General features: G+C 47.9%; 1 protein-coding gene across 1 annotated transcript in view; it reads left to right on the top strand.

Moving 5' to 3' along the window:
* Positions 1-22261, top strand: part of LOC115083486 (von Willebrand factor-like) — a 48822-nt gene that overhangs the window by 14237 nt on the left and 12324 nt on the right. The window contains exon 3 of the mRNA XM_029587341.1: positions 11624-11674. Coding sequence (XP_029443201.1) covers positions 11624-11674 — 51 coding nt within the window. The remainder of the gene's footprint in view (positions 1-11623; positions 11675-22261) is intronic.

Genomic DNA, 22261 nt, shown 5'->3' with positions numbered 1-22261 from the left:
ACTGAGTGGTGGGGCAGTTGTGGTTTCTGATATCCAGGCGAGGCTTGTACAAGGTAAGTACTATCCATGCGCCTATTTACTGCTGGGACAGAACAGGGATGTTCCCAGAGGCGGTGTTGCAGTTGCAAAAGGACATCATGTATAGGAATTGCAACAATTTGCTTTGGAGGGTTGACAAACTGTAGAACCTCCAAAGTCTGTTTTCTGGTGTCCTGTTCTGCTTGCAATTTGAAGGGGATGGAGTCCGCCATCTCCTGCACAAAGGTGGTAAAGTGAAGTCCTCTGGAGGAGATTGTTTCCTGGCATGTGGTGGTGATGGGTCAGACATAAAGGCTTCTGAGGATGTATGCGAAGCGGTGTCAGACCAAGTGTCATACTCCTGAGTTTGATGATGATGTGTAGCAGACCTAGGAGGAGGAGGAAGACCAGAAGGTCCTGGTAAAGGGTCTTCGTTTTCTGGATCCTCTTCTCTAGGATCAGATGGCAAGGAGGCTAATAAATCCTGGTATCGCTTAGTAAGGATACTATGCAGCGCTGCTTCTGCAGAACCTGAAGTCTCAGGAAGATGTGGAGTTGTTGGTGGATGTGTTGGCATCGAAGATTTCAATTTAGTCGATGCTTTCTTGGCAGATACCGATGTCTTTGTACTGTATTGTAGGGTCGGTGCCGTAGTGCAGATGGATATCGGCTGTGGAATTGATGAGGTTGTCGACATCGATGTTTGTAAAAAAGAGAACATCGATGTGGGAATAGTCATCGAAGACATCGATGGAATTGATGTCGTTGGCATCGAAGTTTTCTCCGGCATCGAGAATACTGCAGGTGATGTCCCCGGCACTGAAACTGTCATCGGTATCGGTGCTACCGGCATCGGTGACGTGAGTGTGGAAGACGTCACCGGCATCGGCTTGATCGCCGACATCGGCATGGTAGCCGGAAGTTGTGTTTTCAAGGCTTCCATTACTGCTTGTCTGATAAGCGTGGTTAAGTCTTAAGTAGTAGGTGGAAGTATCGGCACCGATGGAGGCGTCGATAGTGGTGACTGCGAAGGCGGGACCGGAGTAGGCGCAGCTGGCAGCGGTAGATCCGTACCTTTATGCCGCTTCGCGCTCGGTTCCCCCGGGGGCAAAAGCAACAGTGACGCCGAGGCTCAACGATGTCGATGTTTGTGCTTAGGTCGTGGTTCTGTGACTGACCTTGTCGATGACGTCGATGGGGCTGGCGATGCCGCATCTCCGGATCCTTCCAATCGCCGTTTTTTGAGGAGGAGTTTCTTTGTAACTCCTGTTGGAGATGATTTGGTTGAAGTGGAAGGCGAGGGAAGGAGTTGAAGTTGGAAAGGATGTGCCATCTTTTCTTGCGGAAGTTTTCTACCCTTCAGAGTCATTTCCTGACATTGTTGGCATGAGGAGATATTGTGTTTTTCTCCTAGACAGACTACACATTCTAGATGTGGGTCTGTAACTGACATCGTTCGATTACAAATCGGGCATTTTTTGAACCCCGAAGCCATGTCAGTATCGACAGCCGTCGATGAAAATTCTGTGAGAAAAAAATTTTGTTTTTACAATGTAAAAACGCTATCAATTTGTCACTGTCCGGTGACAAAAGGGAGAGTGAGATCTCGAATGGGTGAGAATGTGAAAAAATAATTGACTTTTCAGTCAGAATTGTGAGTAAACTCACAGGGCTCCTATCTCCACGATGCTTACAGCAGCGCGGAAAAACGAAGACTAGAGTGAGACCCCTGTGGCAGAGAATATCATGGCATGCTGGGCATGCTCAGTGGCCTCACAGTGCCAGTCAAAAGTTTCTAGAAACTTTGACAGAAGTTTTTCCCGCGATAGGGCTCCGTCAGAGACGTCACCCATATGTGAGGACTAGCATCCTGCTTGTCCTGGGATAAGAACTTAATGTTTGCCATATTGGGTCAGACCAGGCACCAAAAAACAGGAAGAGGAAGTGGAGACTGCCAGCAGACCCCCATCCCATTGACAGCTGAAGAGAGGAAGAAGATGCAATGGCTGTCAGTGGACTACATCCCACTGGTAGCCAAAGAGACAGAGGCGGCAATGGTCGCCAGTGAATCCCATCCCACTGGCAGCTGAAGATGAGACCAGGCCCTTTTTGTGTGTGTGGCTGGGTGAGAGTCTGGATGGTACTGTGGTGACTGCCTGTGTGTGTGTGTGTGTGTGTGTGTGTGTGTGTATGGATGAGTACCTGGGTGTGGGGGTGAGAGCAAGGCTGTGTGTGAGAGAGAGAGAGCTTGTATGATGGGTTGTGTGTGCAAGAGAGAGCAAGCTTGTGTGAGAGTTTGTGTGTGTGAGAGAGAGGGGGAACCTGTGTGAGGAAGAGGGGAACTGGTGATCAATGCGGGGGGTATGGAGGAGTGAACCTTGGGGAGTGGGGGATGCAAAGGAAGTATCTGCCCCGGGTGCCAAATACGTTAGGTATGCCACACTGATCATATCTCCTCTCAGCTGTCTCTTCTCCAAGCTGCAGAGTCCTAACCTCTTAACCTTTCCTCATAGGGAACTGTTCAATCCCCTTTATCATCTTGGTCACCTTCTCTGTGCCTTTTTGTAATTCTGCTATATCTTTCTTGAGATATGTTGACCAGAACTGAACATAATACTCAAAATCTTACCTAGATAATAGACATTACAAAGTCAAAAAAGGAAATAGTGAATCCAAACCCATCCAATTTCCTATCCTCCACCCTCTTCAACATCTACATGTTGCCCCTTTGCCATCTACTATCTAATCTTGGACTCACTTATTTTATCTACGTTGACGACGTCCATATTCTAATCCCCATCCCCAAATCCCTCCAATTAAGGGAAAACTGCATCACTTCTATAACTAATCTCAACCTCCTAACTAATCTCAACCTCACCCTTAACACCTCCAAAACAGAACTCCTACTTATTTCCCATAACCAGCCCACCAAACCCCTCCCTGTCACCATCGCCAATTCCCACACAACCCAAATCCTAGACAGCCAACTTACCGTATTTTTCGCTCCATAAGACGCACTTTTTTCCCCCAAAAGTGGGGGGAAAATGTCTGTGTGTCTTATGGAGTGAATATAAAAAAAAATTAAAAATCTTAACAAAACCCCCGCCCCCTCCTGACCCCCCCCTCCAGACCTTCCAAATTAATTTACTACAATCCCCCACCCTCCTGACCCCCCCCCCCCAAGACCTGCCATAAGTCCCTGGTGGTCCAGCGGGGGTCCAGGAGCAGTCCGGGAGCGATCTCCTGGACTTGGGCCGTCGGCTGCCAGCAATTAAAATGGCGCCGACGGCCCTTGCCCTTACTATGTCACTGGGGTCGACCAATGCCAGCCGTCGGCGCCATTTTGATTACTGGCAGCCGACGGCCCTTTGCCCTTACTATGTCACAGGGGCTACTGCTGCCATTGGTCGACCCCAGTGACATAGTAAGGGCAAAGGGCCGTCGGCGCCAATTTGATTACTGGCAGCCGACGGCCCAAGTCCAGGAGATCGCTCCCGGACCGCTCCTGGACCCCCGCTGGACCACCAGGGACTTTTGGCAGGTCTTGGGGGGGGTCAGGAGGGTGGGGGGTTGTATTTAATTAATTTGGCAGGTCTTGGGGGGTCAGGAGGGTGGGGGTTTGTATTTAATTAATTTGGCAGGTTTTGGGGGGGTCAGGAGGGTGGGGGGTTGTTAATTAATTTAAAGAGTTGGGATGTTTTGTTTTTTTTTGATGGGGGGGGGTCCCACAGAATTAGAAAGACAAAAGTTTTCTGATCTGGGGAATGGACCGAAATGGCCCTCCCCAGACCCGAAAACAAAATGGGGAGAAAAAAATGTTATGCACTCCTCTAATTTGCTCCATAAGACGCACAGACACCCGGGGACAGAGCCGGTTTAGCACAAATTTTTTTTTTTTAATTTTCCCCCTTTGAATCCTAGGTGCGTCTTATGGTCAGGTGCGTCTTATGGAGCGAAAAATACGGTAACCTCCTTCACAAAACCTCTGTGCTGTCTAATCTCACTTCTCTGAAAGGAGGTGTGAGAAATGGGGAGTTAATTGAAAGGGCAAGCCTGCTCAGAAACCACAAGTAAAAGCAATATTTTCTTTCAAACTTTATGTAGACATGTTGGCCTGCAGCAGAAGAGGTCAACCAACTCTGCCCCATGGATGGGGCCTGGTTTCCTGTTGCTTTTGTTTATTTTTTTAATGTTTGAAATAAATTACTAGTGCTTCACTTCTGGTGTTTCTGCGGGCCAGCTCCTCTACTGGTCAAGGGGGGGGGGGGGGTGAGTCACTCATCTAGGCCTGAACTGCTAGGTGCCAGGGGCTCCTAGGTGCAGGCTGTGAGTGACAGGAGAGAAGGGTGAACACTGACTCCTGTTCCATAGTCCCACCGTGAACCCAAGGTTCTGGATTTTCCTCCCTTAAGGAGGGAAAGAGAGTCATTCTCTGAGCTTCTGGAGTTACAGTTTTTTTTTCTCTGATACTGAAAATGGTAAGCTATATTCTTACTTCTGATCAACAAAACCATATTTTGCAATTACCATGTGTGTTCTCCAGAATTTCACTTCAATGGAAGGGTATGGTGTCTGCCACCAGCTGTACTTAATGTGTTAATCCCCATGTTTCAGTTAAAAAAAAAAAAAGTTTCATTAATTCCACCTTGAAAGATTGCTACTTCAAACTGCATGTTCTTAAAAAACTCAAGACCTCTCCTCCACTTCAACGATTTCTGTACTGTCCTCCAGGCAATAATCTTTTCCAAAATCGACTATTGCAACTCCTTCCTCCTAGGCCTCCCTGCTACCATCCTCAAACCCCTTCAATTGCTACAAAACACCATTACAAGAGTCCTCACTAACACTCACAAACATGATCATATCACCCCCATTGGCTCCCTATCCCTTTCAGAATTATCCACAAGAGTCTCTCTCTAGTCCGCAAGTCCCTACACAATCAAAATATCCAATGTCTAAACAACTCCCTACGCTTCCATACCCCAAATAAACTCACCAGATCTGCCACACTGGTACCTTACATATCCCCGCACCTAAACTCACACACCTAATCTCCACCAGAGATAGAGCCTTTTCCATTGCTGGCCCCTCTCTCTGGAACTCGATGCCCCCTGACCTACGACTAGTAGAGATGTGAATCGGAACCGGAATCTGATCGGTTCCGGTTCCGATTCAAAATCTTAAAATTTTTATCGTCCGGCTCGATTTTTTTTTTGTTATCAGCTGCGCCCGATCCGATAACAAAAAAACCCTCCCCCACCCTCCCGAACCCCCAAAAACCATTTTAAAATTACCTGGTTGTCCAGTGGGGGCGCAGGGAGCGAGCTCCCGCTCTCGGGCCATCGGCTGCATTAATAAAAATGGCGCCGATGGCCCTTTGCCCTTACCATGTGACAGGGTATCCGTGCCATTGGCCTGTTCTCTCACAAACCCAAACATTCACTCCCTGCTCCTCGAAGCGGAGCTCTTGACACTTCTGCAATCCAATGCTGTAGAACCAGTACCTTGACAGCAGTGGGGTCAATGGTTCTACTTTCGTTACTTCCTGATCCCAAAAAAATCAGGAGGCATTCATCCAATTTTGGACTTGCGTGCCCTAAACAAATATCTCAAGAAAGAGAAGTTCTTGATTCGTTTTGGTTGAAATACCACAAAACTGTAAGTAGGTCTTTCATTTAAACCTCTCACTACCCCCAACGGAGATCCTAGTTAAACACAAGGGGCCGGATTTTAAAAGCCCTGCGCACGTAAATCCGGCTGGATTTACGCACGCAGAGCACTCGTGCACCGGCGTGCCTATTTTGCATAGGCCGCCGGCGCACGCACAGCCCCGGGACACGTGTAAGTCCCAGGGCTTCGTAAAAAGGGCGGGGAGGGGGCGGGGAGGGGGTGTGTCCGGGGTGTGTCCGGGGTCAGGGGGCGGTTCGGGACCGGGGGCATGGTGCCGGCCCGTGGGCGTGGTCGAGGCCTCCGGACCAGCCCCAGAGTCGGGTGATGGCGTGCCAGCAGCCTGCTGGTGCGCGTAGATTTACGCCTGCTGAAAGCAGGCGTAAATCTGCCAACAAAGGTGTGGGGGGGGGTTTAGTTAGGGCCGGGGGGGGGGAGGGTTAGGTAGGGGAAGGGAGGGGAAGGTACGGGGGGGTGGAAAGAAAGTTCCCTCCGAGGCCGCTCCGATTTCGGAGCGGCCTCGGAGGGAACAGGCAGCACACGCCGGGCTCGGCGCGCGCAAGTTGCACAAATGTGCACCCCCTTGCGCGCGCCGACCCCGGATTTTATAAGATACGCGCGGCTACGCGCGTATCTTATAAAATCCAGCGTACTTTTGTTCGCGCCTGGTGCGCAAACAAAAGTACGCACTCGCACAAATTTATAAAATCTACCCCAAGGTGTCTTTGAGGAGATATTAATTTATTACCGCTACAATTATGCCCCATACAAAGAGAAAGGGCAGATTACTTCCGGAAACCCCGACTGTTCTTAATCCTCTCCCTTCTCAACCATTAATAGAAAATTTTCTCAAATCTTTAAATGTTGAAACTCCTGGGCATTCCGATTTGGATACAGAGCAGGAGCAGATTCTGATATCCCAGGAACAACATCAGACCTCTTTAAGCCCAGGAGCACCTTTGACTCCAGAACTGCCCAGACCCACTTATAAGCCAAATCCAGAGGTGTCAATCCGTACTGACGATGTGGTTTTGCTACCTAGCATCTGGGGTGGAAATGGCTTTGAAGTGGAGATACGAGGGATTAATTGTGATCGCCCATTGGTTAATGTAGAGGAGAGTAATGGAGGGAAAACTCTGTCCATGGATCCCTCAACTTCAACATCTAATGGCGCTAAAGGAGGGGTAGTATCTTCAAATTTGAAGACAGATTACTACCTGCAACCAGGAGAAAAAACATTCAAGAAAGGAAGCTCTCAAATGAAAGACAATCGTGGGATTACAGGGTAAGCCGTTCGGTGGTGTAGTGAGAAAGTTGAGATGGTATCCTTGTTTTATTACAGTTCGTACCCACTGATCCGTTGTGATGGAGTGCCATAGAGTGGAGAAAAGGCACAAGCAGCCTCCCACTGGAGTAACTTGGGAAGGACAAGATTATCTGTTGCTCTCTAGAAGAGAGTCAAAAACCCGAAGCTGGGCCTGTTTGTGGGGCTAGCTGGGTTTTTGGTGTTCTAGTCTGATGAGTCTGGCCTTTTTGTGGAGGTTTGGATTGTCGAGGGTGAGATTGAGGTGGATAATACCTTCTAGGTTTATATGTGAAACGTCAAGGATCTTGTCTGAAAGACCTTTTTGTGGTGGACGGATAATCCGCAGGAAGAGTAGACAACTGACGCAGTGTGTCGTGGTGGTCTTTCAATTATGCAACTGTTTCCTGGACTTTAGTGCCAAATAAGTTGTCACCAGCACACGGGAGGTCTGCTAGTCGATCTTGGACCTCTTGTCGTAAGTCAGATGACTTAAGCCATGCACAACGTCGTGCACTTATTCCTGCTGCGGAAACCCTGGAGGCGGTGTCAAAGATGTCATATACCGCTCTTATTTCATGCTTGCCAGCATCTAGGCCTTTGGGGAGGATGTTGTTAAATCCTTCCTGGTATTCCTCAGGTAGAGATTCGGAATACTCCTGTACCCTCTTCCAGAGGTTTCTGGAGTATTGAGTCATATATAATTGATATGCTGCAATGTGTGCTATAAGCATTGATCCATGAAAGACTCTTCGTCTGAAGGCATCTAATGATTTTTGCTCCTTCCCAGGAGGTGCTGAGGAATGAGACCTGGACTTTTTAGATTTCTCCTGAGTCGACTCAACTACAGACTGGTGGGGTAGTTGTGTCTTTTGGAATCCGAGGGCTGATTGTACCAGATATATGGCATCAGCCTTCCTATTTACAGGAGAAACTGAGTCAGGATGTTCCCAGTTATGATGTAGTAAGTCCAGCAGCACTTCATGAACCGGGACTGCCATGACCTCCTTAGATGCATCTACAAACTGTAGCACTTCAAGCATTTTATGCTGGCATCCTCTTCTGTTTGCAAATTAAAAGGAATTGTCTCAGACATTTCCTTTATAAAGTTTGCAAACATCAAGTCTTCAGGTGGGGAGCGTCGACATTCATCTGGGGGAGAAGGCTCTGAGGAAAGATCTTCTGAATCATCAGAGTCTATAATATCATCTCCTCATGGATTATAGGGTTGGTCACCAGCACCTCCAAGACCTTAAGGTTCTAATCCAGCCAAATCCAGAGGTGGCACCGATGGAAATTGAGGTGACATTGATGGAGGCATCGAGCATGGTGAAGGCATAGATGGCATCAGTGTTTTCGAAGGACGGTGAGCTGGTGCGGAACCCGATGGCCCCGGTGTTGGTTCAGGCATCAGTCGATCCGGTTCCTCATCCAAGGATAATGGTATCGGCATCAGAGTCGGTGGCTTCGCAGGGGCTGGTGGCACGGCTGGAAGCAGCATCGAAGGAAGAGCACCGATTAACGAGTCCAGTCTATCCAGAAGTGGAGCGAGCATTATCGGCATCGGATTGGGTACCAGTATGGGGGTCAGTGCCAGTGCCGACTGGAAGCCTCGTAAAGCTTGAAGCACCACCTCTTGGACAATCCTGTCCAATTCCGCCTGAGAAGCTGGCATGGGAGGCACAGCAGTCGGGGTGGAGGCTCGCAGTGCATAGCTGGAGGCTCCACTTGTGACAGTGAAGTTCCAGATCCCGGCACCGATATCAGTGGGGAACGCCTCAGTGTCCCGAGTCCAGACGGGATGGGGCCTCATCTCCTCGGTACTTTTTGGTCGGTGACTCTGTCGATGTCGATGGCCTTCTGGTTCCAGCATCGGAGGAGACACTTCATCGATGACGGTGTCGATGCTTCTCTCGATGGTCAGTCCGTTGCTTTTCAGGCATCCAGGAAGAGGATGTCGATGCTTTGGACCGGGAAGAGAAAGGTGAAGGAACATCACTGGTGGATTTTTGCCGCTTAGGCTTTGGTGGCGACGGAGTCTTCAAAGCCAGAGGATTTTGACTCGATGATAGTTTCTTTGACGTCGATGGAGTTCCATCGTCTCCAAGCGGGCCCTGCGGCCTTTTGGAGTCATTTGTGAACAGCTTGTACACTGTTGCACATCATGAACAGGTCCAAGGCACAAAACACACACGTCGTGCGGGTCTGTGATGGACATGGTTCTTGGGCACTTGGGGCACTTGTGGAACCCCGTAGCCATGATGTTTGAAAGAAAAAACGGCCGCACGGTCGGTGACTGTTGGATACTGTTGAGGAAAAAATACCAGGAACCGACCGGAAAGTGATGGGAATAAACTTACCGGCGTCGACGACTGTCGGTGGTCAATGGGGGACCCCGGGATAGGGAAAAATTTGTTAAATTTTAAGTTTGAATTCTGTGAGAAATATTGTGAGGTAAACTCACAGAGCTCCAGAATCCGCGAGGCTACTGCTGAGTGGAAAAATAGAGACTGAAGGGGGACCCCTGCTGGATGCAGGGTTTGTGCCATGCTGGGCATGCTCAGTGGTACCAGTCAATGTTCTAGAAACTTTAACAAGACTTTTCCGTGACTACCATCCTGGTTGTCCTGTAAGAAAGGAACAAATCCGGAGCCATCCGGTCTGAGGTGATAACATAGCCAGCAGTCTGAAAGATTCAAAGATTTATGCAAGGTTTTGGTACAGGCCAAAGGTCTGCACATGTGGTCCAAATATGGCCATGCTGTTGTGGAATATAGACAAATCAGAAGAGAAAGCAGGATCATGTTGCTGTAGCATCAGATCAGAAAGCCCAAAGAGACAGTTCAATGTTCAGGTACTTCCTGCTGTCTCTGCACTGTAGGCTTTCTTACAGTGGGAAAGATGCATCCAGGTAGGGTGCCTTCTAGTTTTACAGCAGAATGTGAGGTTAACAGTACCCGATAGGGCCCCCTCCACCTGGGGGCCAGGGAATTCTTCCATCGAAAAATCTTCAGAAAAACAAAATCACCTGGATGCACACTTTCAGTGGGTACAGGGTCCATTTTTCCTGTCTTTAGCATTCTGGGATGTATTCCATCTGGTCCAGGTGATTTGCTACTCTTTAGTTTGTCAATTTGCTCTATTACATCATCCAGGTACACTGAGATTCGTTTTAGGTCTGCTGAATCATCCCCTTTAAATACAGAGGCATCCACCTCGAATTTCAAAAAGAAACTCAAAACATGGCTTTTATGTAAATTTAATCTCTGTACACTAGTTCTCCCTTATTTGACTACTGTTTCCTGTTCCGATGGTTTAATTTCCGTTACTGTTCCTTGTAAAGGCCTTTGCCTATCAGTTCTAAGTTAATTGTAAACCGATACGATGTGCAAACGGTTGTCGGTATATAAAAATGCTAAATAAAATAAATAAATAAATTCTTGCATGGGTATCTCTTTTACATGTTCCTTTGAAAAATTACAAAGACTAGGCGATATTCAATGAAGTTAGTAGGAAATATATTTAAGACAAGAAGAAGAAAATATTTTTTTACTCAATGCATAAATACACTCTGGAATGTGATGCCAGAAGATGTGATAAAAGCTTTAAGTGTAGCTGGATTTAAAAAATATTTGGACAGGTTTCTGGAAGAAAATTCTATAAATCATTATTAAAATGGACTTGGGGAAATCCACTGCTTATCCTGGGGATAAGTGGCATGGAATCTATTGACCTTTACGATCCTGCCAGGTACTTGTGACCTGGATTGGCAGTGGCTGAAAGCAGGATTCTGGGCTTGATGGACCCTTTGGTCTGACCCAGTATGGCAAATCTTGTGTTCTTATGTTCTTATGCCTTCAGCGGTGTACAGTAGCTGAGAATTAACCTCCTAGACTGAACAGGCTCTTAATTCTAACCAAAAGGCCATGAAGCGACTGTAGCTGAGATTCTTTCTTTGCTTGGCTTGTAGTCCAAAAAAAAAGCTTGAACAGTGATTTTAATAAAGATTGCATCCCTCCCTAATCACCTTCCCCAACAGGGGGCTCTGCTGTGGAGAGAAGGGAAGGGGGAGTGCACTCTTTCCCCATTGATCTCTCACCATTTTGTCCCCCACCTCTCTCCAATTCTTCTCTTTCTCCATCTCTCTTTCACTCCTCCTGTTCTCTTACCTCAATCCCCCTCACTCAGCCCATCCCATCTTCCCTCCCCTCTTTTCCCTTCCTTCTCTCTCACTCATCACTTCCTTCTCTCTCATTCATCCTTCCTTCTCCTTCACTCATCCTTCCTTGTCTTCCCTCCCCTCTTACTTACCCCTCCCTTCATGTATCGCCTCTCTCCTCCTCCTTCCCAACTTACCTCTCCTCTCAGTCAACCTCTTCCCTCTCGGGCCTCATCTTCCTGTGCCTGGGAAACCTCACCAGCCTGTCCACTGCTGTTGCTGCTGCCATCACTGCGCCCCACCACCCCTTATCCCACTACCTGAGGCCTCCTGCAGTGGGGAAGCCCATCCCCCAGCTCCTGTGGGCTTTGCTCTGGTGCCCCTGCATGCTCTAATGCTCCCCCACAGACCCTTAAATGTTATAAAATAGAGAGAAGTACATGTAACGATGCTAATTATTACTGTTCTAATTCCAGCATTACCTGCCTTACTTCTGGAAGTACAGATGACAGCAGCTTTGGCAATATGTAAGAGACTCAGATAACTACTTGTTTAAAATATACTCACTCTGCTAAGTAACATTATCTATCCATACAGAGGCCTGTGTTATGTGCAGAAAGGGATTTGCTTTTTCAGCATTGTTGCATGAAGTATGGGGAGAACGCCATATGGGAGATTGCACCTGTCCGTCTGTCTGTGACCTCATACCGTAGGTACAATGACGGCAGATAGGATGTTATGCTTTGGTGTGATGTGAGAGTGTTGGGTGGTAGTTGCAGCTGTTGAGTTTCACACTTGTGGAGCAGAAACAGCAGGTCTACAAGAAGCCACACCTGTACACTTTTGTGCTTGTTGGTTAGTTACCCATCTCCCTTCCACCCCCCCCCCTCACTTTCTCTAGATTGCACAATACTGTGTATCCTTAAAACTGAGAACTACTGAGTCCAATTACAAGCAGTTGGAATTTTACTATAAAGGACAACAAATGCTAAATAAAGCAAGTTTTGCTTACCATAAACGGTGTTTTCTGTAGATTGCAGGATGAATTAGCCATGCTCAGTAGGTGACATCATCAGGTGGCTTGAGGCGGAGCTGTTTCTCAAAATTAGTAAAGTTTATGGCCTATTGAGCATGTGCGGGACTTCCCGTGCAAACGACCATTCCAGAATTCTCCTCAGTTGATAACAAAGCTAGTTGACCTCTTCAGAGTGATTGCTCCCCAGGAAGGAGGGGCGGGATTTTTATAAAGGAATTGTCCTCAGCTCGTAGTTGTGACTCTTTGCTTGGCTTGTAGTTCAAAAAAAGCCTGAAGAGTGATTTTAATTTATTTATTTATTTATTTATGGTTTTTATATACCGGAGTTCCTGTATACAATACATATCACTCCGGTTCACAGCTAACAGTAATAACTACTGCCAGGTGGCAGTTTACATGGAACAAATCTTGGAACAAAAAAACAGAAAATTTGGTCTAAGTAAATAAGAAAAACAAACTAACTAGGTTCGACTATAAACATATAAATAAGGCAATTTATAATCTTGGATAAATAAGGCATAAGGATAAATAAATTAGAACAAAAGGACAGGGTTTGTTTTATCTTCTAGATCTTAGCTCTCTGGGAATGCTTGCAGGAAGAGCCAAGTCTTTAGTTTCGCCTTAAAAGTAGTATGGCACGGCTCAAGGCGGAGGTCTGGTGGTAGGGAATTCCAGAGGGACGGGCCCGCCGTTGATAGAGCGCGTTTTCTCAGGGAGGATTTTGCGGGCTGGGTAATCAGTCTGTTTTGGTATGCTCTTCTAGTTGGCTTATCGGAAGTATATAGTTGCAGCTTGAAGGTTAAGTTGAGTGGGGATATGCTATGAAGGGCCTTATGCATCATCATGCTGCTTTTGAACTGTATTCTGTATTTAATGGGAAGCCAGTGAAGGTGCTGGAGGATCGGGGTGATGTGGTCTTTTTTTTTGGCGTTGGTGAGAATTCTTGCTGTGGCATTTAGTACCATCTGGAGGGGTTTGGTGGAGCAGGCGGGAAGTCCCAGCAGAAGTGAATTACAATAGTCTAGTTTCGGGAGAATGATGGCTTGGAGTACTGTGCGGAAATCTCTGTAGCGAAGAAGTGGCTTTAGTTTCTTTAAGACTTGTAATTTAAAGAAGCATTCTTTAGTGGTATTGTTGATGAATTTATTGAGGCTGAATCTGTCGTCTAGTATAACACCCAGATCTCTGACTTGCGGTGAGGTGGTGAATCCTGAGGTGTCTGGAGACTTGCTGGAGGTCAGCAGGGTAGATTTTTCCGGTGCTATTATAAGGATTTCCGTTTTGTTGGTATTTAGAACCAGGTTGATGCTGGTTAGAAGGTCGTTGATGGTTGAGAGGCATTTATTCCAGAAGGCCATGGTCTTGTTTAAGGTGTCCGTTATGGGGATGATGATTTGTATGTCATCTGCGTATAGGAAATGGGTAAGCTTGAGGTCGGTGAGAAGTTGACAGAGTGGGAGAAGATATATGTTGAAAAGGGTGGGGGAGAGTGAAGATCCTTGTGGTACCCCCATTTTGGCTTGGATGGGATGAGATTCCTTGTTATTTATTTTGACTCTGTATGTTCTGTTTTCTAGGAAGGATTTACACCAGTTGAGCGCTGCTCCTGTGATGCCGATATCAGTGAGTCGTTGTAGTAAGCTAGTGTGATTCACGGTGTCAAACGCTGCTGACAGATCTAGGAGTGCGAGAAGGCAAGGATGACCTTTTTCAAGATTGAAGATAATGGTGTCAGCTAGAGTAGCTAATAGTGATTCGGTGTTCTTTTTCTTCCGGAATCCAAACTGGTTATTGGTGAGGATATTGTTGTCATCAAGGAATTCCGAAAGTTGTCGGTTAACCACTTTCTCCATAATTTTGGCTAGCATAGGAAGGTTTGATATAGGTCTGTAGTTAGCAGGATCAGTCGTGGGAAGGTTGGGTTTTTTGAGGAGAGGTTTGAGCATTGCAGACTTGAGTTGATTGGGGACTTGGCCTTGGGCGAGAGAGCGGTTAATGATATCTGCAAGTGGCTTGGCCACAATGTCAGGGATGGAACTTAGCAGATTTGATGGGATATGGTCTAGGGCAGGGGTCAGGAACCTATGGCTCGCGAGCCAGATGTGGCTCTTTTGATGGCTGCATCTGGCTCGCAGACAAATCTTTAATAAACAAGTAAAAATCTAACAAAACCCCCCACCCTCCTGACGCCCCCCAAGACCGCCAAAATTAATTTACTACATCCCCCCAAGACCTGCCAAAAGTCCCTGGTGGTCCAGCGGGGGTCCAGGAGCGGTCCGGGAGCGATCTCCTGGACTTGGGCTGTCGGCTGCCAGTAGTCAAAATGGCACCGATGGCCCTTTGCCCTCACTATGTCACTGGGGTCGACCAATGGCGGCGGTAGCCCCTGTGACATAGTAAGGGCAAAGGGCCGTCGGCTGCCAGTAATCAAAATGGCGTCGACGGCCCTTTGCCCATACCATGTCACAGGGGCTACCGCCGCCATTGGTCGACCCTAGTGACATAGTGAGGGCAAAGGGCCATTGGCGCCATTTTGACTACTGGCAGCCAACAGCCTAAGTCTAGGAGATCGCTCCTGGACCCCCGCTGGACCACCAGGGACTTTTGGCAGGTCTTGAGGGGGTCAGGAGGATGGGGGGGTTGTAGTAAATTAATTTTGGAGGTCTTGAGGGGCATCAGGAGGGTGGGGGTTGTAGTAAATTAATTTTGGAGGTCTTGGGGGGCGTCAGGAGGGTGGGGGTTTTTGTTAGATTTTTACTTTTTTATTAAAGATTTGCCTGCGAGCCCTGGACCCCCGCTGGACCACCAGGGACTTTTGGCAGGTCTTGGGGGGGGGGGTCAGGAGGATGGGGGGTTGTAGTAAATTAATTTGGTAGGTCTTGGGGGGTGGGTCAGGAGGGTGGGGGGGGTTGTAGTTAGTATGGCTCTCACGGAATTACATTTTAAAATATGTGGCGTTCATGGCTCTCTCAGCCAAAAAGGTTCCCGACCCCTGGTCTAGGGGGTGAGAAGACGTTTTCATCTTCTTGAGAATGTTTGTTATTTCCAAGGTGGACGTGGGTTCGAGAGATGTGAGCTCTGGGGTGAAAGTGTTGGGTTGAAGAGCGGGTGCTATAGGTGTTTGCGAGCTGTGGAAACTGGTGACGTTTGTGTGTGGGGGTGTCCCTTTGAGAGGGGCAACGAGTGTGGTAATTTTGTTGTCAAAGTAGTTGGCTAGCTCATTGGCTTTAATAAGAGCTTGGTCATCGGGGATGCACGGTCCAGGAGGTTTGGTGAGGGCTGAGACGTAGGCGAAGAGGGCTCTTGAATCAAATGAGAAGTGGTGTATTTTTTTGGAGAAGAATTCTTTCTTGGTTTTGTTGATTTCATTTCTGTATGAGTTAAGACATGATTTGTAGTTGAGGAGGGATGTTTTAGTTGGGTTTTTTCGCCATTGGTTTTCTTTGCTTCTAAGCTCATGTTTGCGTGACTTCAGCTCTGTAGTGAACCAAGGCTTCCTGTTGTCCTTGTCTGGGTTGATGGTCTTTGTTTTCATGGGACATACTTGATCGGACTGTATCTGTGATCACCTGCCCCAACAGGGGGCTCTGCTGTGGAGAGGAGGGGATGGGGAGTGCACTCTTTCTATATTGCTCTCTCACCATTTTGTCCCCCACCTCTCTCCTTCTCCACCTCTCCTTCAATTCATCCTGATATCTATGAAAAACACCATTTACGGTAAGCAAAACTTGCTGTTTCTATTGGTAAGCAGGCTGAACTAGCCATGCTGACTGGGGAGCCCAAGATGAGGGTTGCCTAAAGTCTGTTATCTTATTTCCCTTTTCCCATTATTATAATTTTTTTTTTTTTTTGCATCTCGGACTCCTTCATGTACAGCAAGATTAAGATGTAACAGTGAAGTGAAGTTCTGCCTTTCCTACTGAGGTGTCAGCAGCTGCTTCATTGTCGAGGCAGTAGTGGGATGTGAAAGTGTGGATGGATGACCAGTTGGTGGCCCTGCATATATCTTTGATGGCCACCTCCTTCAGGTGTGTGATTGATGCAGCTGTAGCATGGAGCTGGATTCACAAGGTGGAGTGAGGGCATGGCGTAGCATTGTCTAATGCAAGCCATGATTCAGTTCAAAAGAGTACATTTTGTCACTAGGACACCTAGTCTGTTTGGATCATATGAAACAAACAGCTGTGAGTTCTTCTTACAAAGAATTGTGCAATCTAGAGAAAGGGGGGGGGGGGTGGAAGGGAGATGGGTAACTAACCAACAAGCACAAAAGGGATCTTCCCTCTCAGTGTACAGGTGTGGCGGTGGCTTCTTGCATAACCTCCTACCTCCCGTGAAGTATTTCTGGGTAAAACAAATAAGCATGGGTGTAGCTTGCTTATTGCGGTGGTTACTACCCCTAACTAATCAAGCTAGATATTTCACTTGGATGCAGCTCCAACACTGCTCTCTGCATTAATGGTGGGGGTGAAAGGGAATTAGAACCAAAGGTTACTAGGAGCCAAGAGAAACAGATAAGTATGAGAAAAAAGAAGTGTGAAGCTTGCTGGGCAGACTGGATGGGCCGTTTGGTCTTCTTCTGCCGTCATTTCTAAGTTTCTATGTTTCTATAGTACACCAGGGCTCGTCTGCAGTGTAGCACTGTGTAGAGAACATTATGTGAGGGCAGGGCAGATGGTTCTGCTGGGATGCCAAGATTTTTTAGACGTCCCATGACCTCTGATCATAGGTCCAGTTCTTTCCAGATCTCCACCTTGAGGAAGAGCCTACTTTCTCCACAAACCTGGAGTATGTTAGATTATCCCGGGGTGATGTGTGCTCTGGCAGTTCATCTGGTGAGTCTCGTGGGAGCCCCGTGGAACTGCCCAGGGACTTCCCTGGAGAGTAATTGGATTGGGATCTGGTAGCAGCGAACAAGATGGGGAATGCTCCCAGGATAGAATGGAAAATGATTGTAAATCTTCCAGTAAAAGAGAATGAGGACTGTCCAAGGAGGATGAAGCCGGAAGAGGAGGCACTTCAGGCATTACTTTCTCCTTTTGGTGGGAGAAAGCAGAGTTGCTTACCTGTAACAGATGTTCTCACAGGACAGCAGGATGTTAGTGCTCACATATGGATGACATCATCAGGATGGAGCCCAATCACGGAACATTTTTTCAAAGCTTCTAGAACTTTGACTGGCACCTACTGGGCATGCCCAGCACAGCACTAACCCTGCATCCAGCAGGGGTCTCCCTTCAGTCTCGTTTGTAGTAAAGTTCGAGCGAAAAATAAAATAACAAATTGCAAGCGAACCCAACTCCGCAGGGTGGTGGGCGGGTTTCGTGAGGACTACCATCCAGCTGTCCTGGGAGAACACCTGTTACAGGTAAGCAACTCTGCCTTCTCACAGGACAAGCAGGATGGTAGTCCTCACATATGGGTGAATAGCAAGCTGAGGATGCCCGAGTAATGTACCAAAAGCACCCAAAGACGTGCAACAGGCACAACAACAGGGGTGGGTTTGGTTAAGAGGGCAGCCTGAAATTCCCAATGGGCCATTGGAAGGAAGTTGGGTAGTTAAACTGAGAATAAACTGCGCAGAACAGACTGGCCAAAGATAGAGTGTTGTCTGCCAGCTTTGTCCAGGCAATAATGAGCTACAAAGGTATGGAGAGAGCTCCATGTAGCAGCTCTGCAGATGTCAGCAAGAGGTACAGACCGAAGGTGTGCTACCGATGTCACCATTGCTCTAATAGAGTGCGCTTTAACGTGTCCCTGGAGTGGAAGGCCTGCTTGCTGGTAGCAGAAAGAAATACAGTCCGCCAGCCAGGAGGACAGGGTCTGCTTGCCCACCGGGATTCCCAGTTTAGTTTTATCAAAGGAGACAAACAGCTGGGTGGATTTCCTATGGCCTGCAGTGCGTTCCAAATAAAAGGCCAGTGCACGCTTGCAGTCCAAAGAATGCAGAGCCCGCTCACCTGGATGTGAGTGGGGTCTTGGAAAGAAAGTAGGTAGGATAATATATTGATTTAAATGAAATTCAGAGACTACCTTTGGTAAAAATTTAGGATGAGTGCGAAGCACCACACGATCATGGAGAAATTTTGTGTAAGGTGGGTATGTTACCAGCGCCTGTAGCTCACTGACCCTGAGAGCGGACATTATAGCAAGAAGAAAGAGCATTTTCCAAGTGAGATAAAGCAGCTCGCAGGAGTGCAGAGGCTCAAATGGAGATTTCATGAGCCGTGCTAAAACCACATTGAGGTCCCAAGAAGGGGTCGGAGGACACAAAGGGGGCTTGAGGTGAAGCAAGCCCTTCATAAAGCGCACTACTAAGGGTTGTGCCGAAATAGAGACATCCCCTGTACCCTTATGGAAGGCGGCCACTGCACTGACATGAACTCTAATGGAGGAAGTTTGTAGACCCGACTCTGAGAGGTGCCAGAGGTAGTCTAGTGGGGCAGGTAAAGGGATCTAACTCCTTTGAAGTGCATCATAATGAAAACCATTTCCATTTAGAATGATAAGATCTTCTAGTAAAAGGCTTTCGTGAAGCTACCAGGACCTGGGTTACAGAGTCAGAGAGGTTGAGAGGCCATACGATTAGCCTTTCAACATCCAAGCTATCAGCGACAAGGCCTGGAGGTTCGGATGGCGCAGTTGTCCGTGGTTCTGAGATGTCAGAGACGGATCTGTGCCTAGCGGAATTTGTTGACGGACTGAGAGGTCATGAAGGATGGGAAACCACACCTGACATGGCCAGTAGGGGGCTATGAGAATCATGAGTCCCTTGTCCCGGCGTAGCTTCACGAGAGTCTTGCTGATGAGTAGAAGGGGGGGATAGGCAAACAGAAGACCTGTTGCCCAAGAGACGGCGAAGGCATCTCTTGGTGGGGTTTTGCGACTGCAAAGTAGGGAGCAGAAGTTCTCTACTTTGAGATTGTGAATCGAAGCAAAGAGGTCTACACAGGGGTACCCCCACTTCTAGAATAGGTTCTCCGCCACCATGGGGTTCAGGGACCACTCGTGGGGATAAAACGAGCGGCTGAGTTTGTCCGCTAGTACATTGTCCACGCCCGCCAGGTAGGTCGCCCTCAATAGCATGGAATGAGAGAAAGCTGAAGCCCAGATTTGTGCTACTTCCTGACACAGCAGGTATGAACCAGACCCTCCCTGTTTGTTGATGTACCACATTGCTACCTGGTTTTCTGTTTGTATCAAGACTGTTTTGTTGGACAGGCAATCTTTGAAGGTGAGAAGGGCATACCTGATTGCTCTGAACTCCAGAAAATTTATCTGATGTTGTGATTCTGCTGCAGACCAAGTTCCCTAAGTTTGCAGGTTGTTGATAAGGGCTCCCCAACCTAGAGTGGAGGCATCTGTTGTCAGAGTTATCTGGGGTTCTGGAGCTTGGAAAGGCAGCCCTCTGACCAGGATTGGACTCCTGAATCCACCAAACCAGTGAGAGTCGAAGCTGGCTGGTGACATGGACAATGTTGGACATTGGATGGTGGGCCTGAGACCACTGGGACTTTAATGTCCACTGAGTTACTCGCATGGCTAGGCGAGCCATCGGTGTAACATGGTCCAAGGACGCCATGTGGCCCAACAAGGTGAGGATTTGATGAGCCGTCTTGGTTCGGCGAGACAGTATAGTGCATGCAAGTATTGCAATCATATGAGCATGGTCCCCAGGAAGAAAAGCCCTTGCTTGGATAGTGTTGAGATCTGCACCAATGAAGGAGAGGAGTTGGGATGGGTGAGATTGGACTTTTGATAATTGACTAGAAATCCCAGGGACAGTATTAGTCAAAAGGTGAGATGGAGGGATTGAAGAACCGCCTCCGCAGACTGAGCCCTCAGTAACCAGTCATCTAAATACGGGTAGACGTGAATGTCCAGACGCCTTAAGTATGCTGCTACTACTGCCAGGCATTTCGTGAAGACACGAGTGGCCGACGCCAGGCCAAACGGAAGCACTTTGTACTGGAAGTGCTGGTTTCTTACTAGGACCCGGAGGTATTTTCTGTGAGATGGGGTTATAGCTATATGCATATACGCGTCTTGTAGATCTAGAGAGCAAAGCCAATCTCCCTGTTGGAGAAGAGGGAGTAAAGAGCCTAAGGTTACCATCCTGAACTTCTCCTTTCAAAGATGCTTGTTTAGAGCACGAAGATCTAATATTAAACAAATGTCTCCCGTCTTTTTTGGTATTAAAAAATAGCGGGAGTAGAAGCCCTGTCCCCTTTGTAAAGGAGGTACTTGTTCTATGGTGTTGGCCTGTAGGAGGGAAGCTATTTCCTCCTCCAGGAGTTGAGAGTGGTCAGTGGAACTCCACCCAGGGCGAGGTGGAGAGTCCAACAGTATTGAGAGGAAGTTTAGATGGTAACCTTGAGCTACAACCGACAGGACCCACTGATTTGTGGAGACTTTGTGCCTCATGGTGGAGAAGTGGCACAGCCGGCCACCGACTGGCAGAGACGGCAGAGGTGGAAGACGACAATCGCTCTCTAGCGGGGAGTCAAAACCCCGAGGCTGGGCCAGGTTGCGCAGATGGCTGTGTCTTTTGAGGCCTGGGCTGGCGAGGTGGAGACTTTTGATAGGGTCTGGATGGACAAGAACGAGCTGTAGGAGGGTAGTATCTTCGTGCCTTGTATGTGGATCGTTTTCCCTCTCTTCTGAACGGCCGTTCAGAAGAGGCGGAGAAATCGGTGTTCAGAAGAGGCGGAGAAATCGGCGTGCACAGATGAAAGCTGTCACAGCGTCTCATGTGATCCTTGAGTTGTGCGACAATTTCTTGGATCTTCTCGCCAAACAGATTGTCCCCCGTGCAGGGGAGGTCTGCCAAGCGGTCTTGTACCTCTGGGCGCAGATCCACGGATTTTAGCCATGCCCATCTCCTTGCACTTATTCCGGCTGCTGATACCCTGGAAGCCGTGTCAAAGATGTCGTAAGTGGCCCGTGCCTCATGCTTGCCAGCATCAAGGCCCTTTTTTATAATGGAATTAAGCTGGTCTTGGAACTGGTCCTGGAGGGAATCAGAAAACTACTGCAGCTGTTTGAATAGATTCCTGCTGTATTGCGTCATATAAAGTTGATAGGCCGCAATCCGAGAAATTAACATATAGCCATGAAAAAGCAAATGTTGCTTACCTGATGTAACAGGTGTTCTCACAGGACAGCAGGATGTTAGTCCTCACAAATGGGTGACATCGAGGATGGAGCCCTGTACGGAAAACTTTTCTGTCAAAGTTTCAACAAGCTTTGACTGACACTGGCACACTGGGTGCACTGAGCATGCCCAGCCTGCAATTATCCCTGTGAGCCACAGGTGTCTCCCTCAGTCTCGTCTTATAGCTAAAAAGCGCAAGCGAAACTAAAATAAAAGTATACAGACCCAACTCTGCGGGGTGGCGGGCGGGTTTCGTGAGGACTAACATCCTGCTGTCCTGTGAGAACACCTGTTACATCAGGTAAGCAACATTTGCTTTCTCACAGGACAAGCAGGATGGTAGTCCTCACAAATGGGAGAGTACCGAGCTGAGGATGCCCGGGAATGCACCAGATACACCGCAGATGCGCAAAGGCGTAACGACTGAGGTGGAAATGGGAACGGAGGGCATCCGCAACACCATAATGGGTTCGTGGAAGGATGTTGGGTAGTGAATTGAAAAAAGTAAGAGTAGGCGGACTGGCCAAACATGGAGCATGCCGGCTAGTCAAATGTAAGCAATAATAGGCTGCGAAGGTATGGAGAGGACTCCAGGCTGCAACCTGATAAAAAAGTACAAGCAGCAGTAACCAAAGGGAAGCTGTTAAGGCTAAGACGGACACAACAGTATGTGGATACCCACAGTGTTGTAGTGAAATGTCTGCTTGTTGGTAGGAAAGGAAATATAGACCACTTAATCAGAAGGATTAGGTCTGTGTGGCCACTGGAAGTAGCAGCTTGACCCTTGCATGAAGGAAAGAGTCAAGTGGAATTCACATGGAATGCAGTGCAATGTAGATAGAATGTAAGCGCAGCATTACTGTCCAGGAATGTGGAAAACCCAGTCTCTCCCTAGGGCGAGAGAGAGAGGTTAGGAAAAATTAA

This window comes from Rhinatrema bivittatum, chromosome 2, assembly GCF_901001135.1.
Source record: "Rhinatrema bivittatum chromosome 2, aRhiBiv1.1, whole genome shotgun sequence".
Lineage (NCBI taxonomy): Eukaryota > Metazoa > Chordata > Amphibia > Gymnophiona > Rhinatrematidae > Rhinatrema > Rhinatrema bivittatum.
This window is presented reverse-complemented; position numbering and strand designations above follow the sequence as displayed.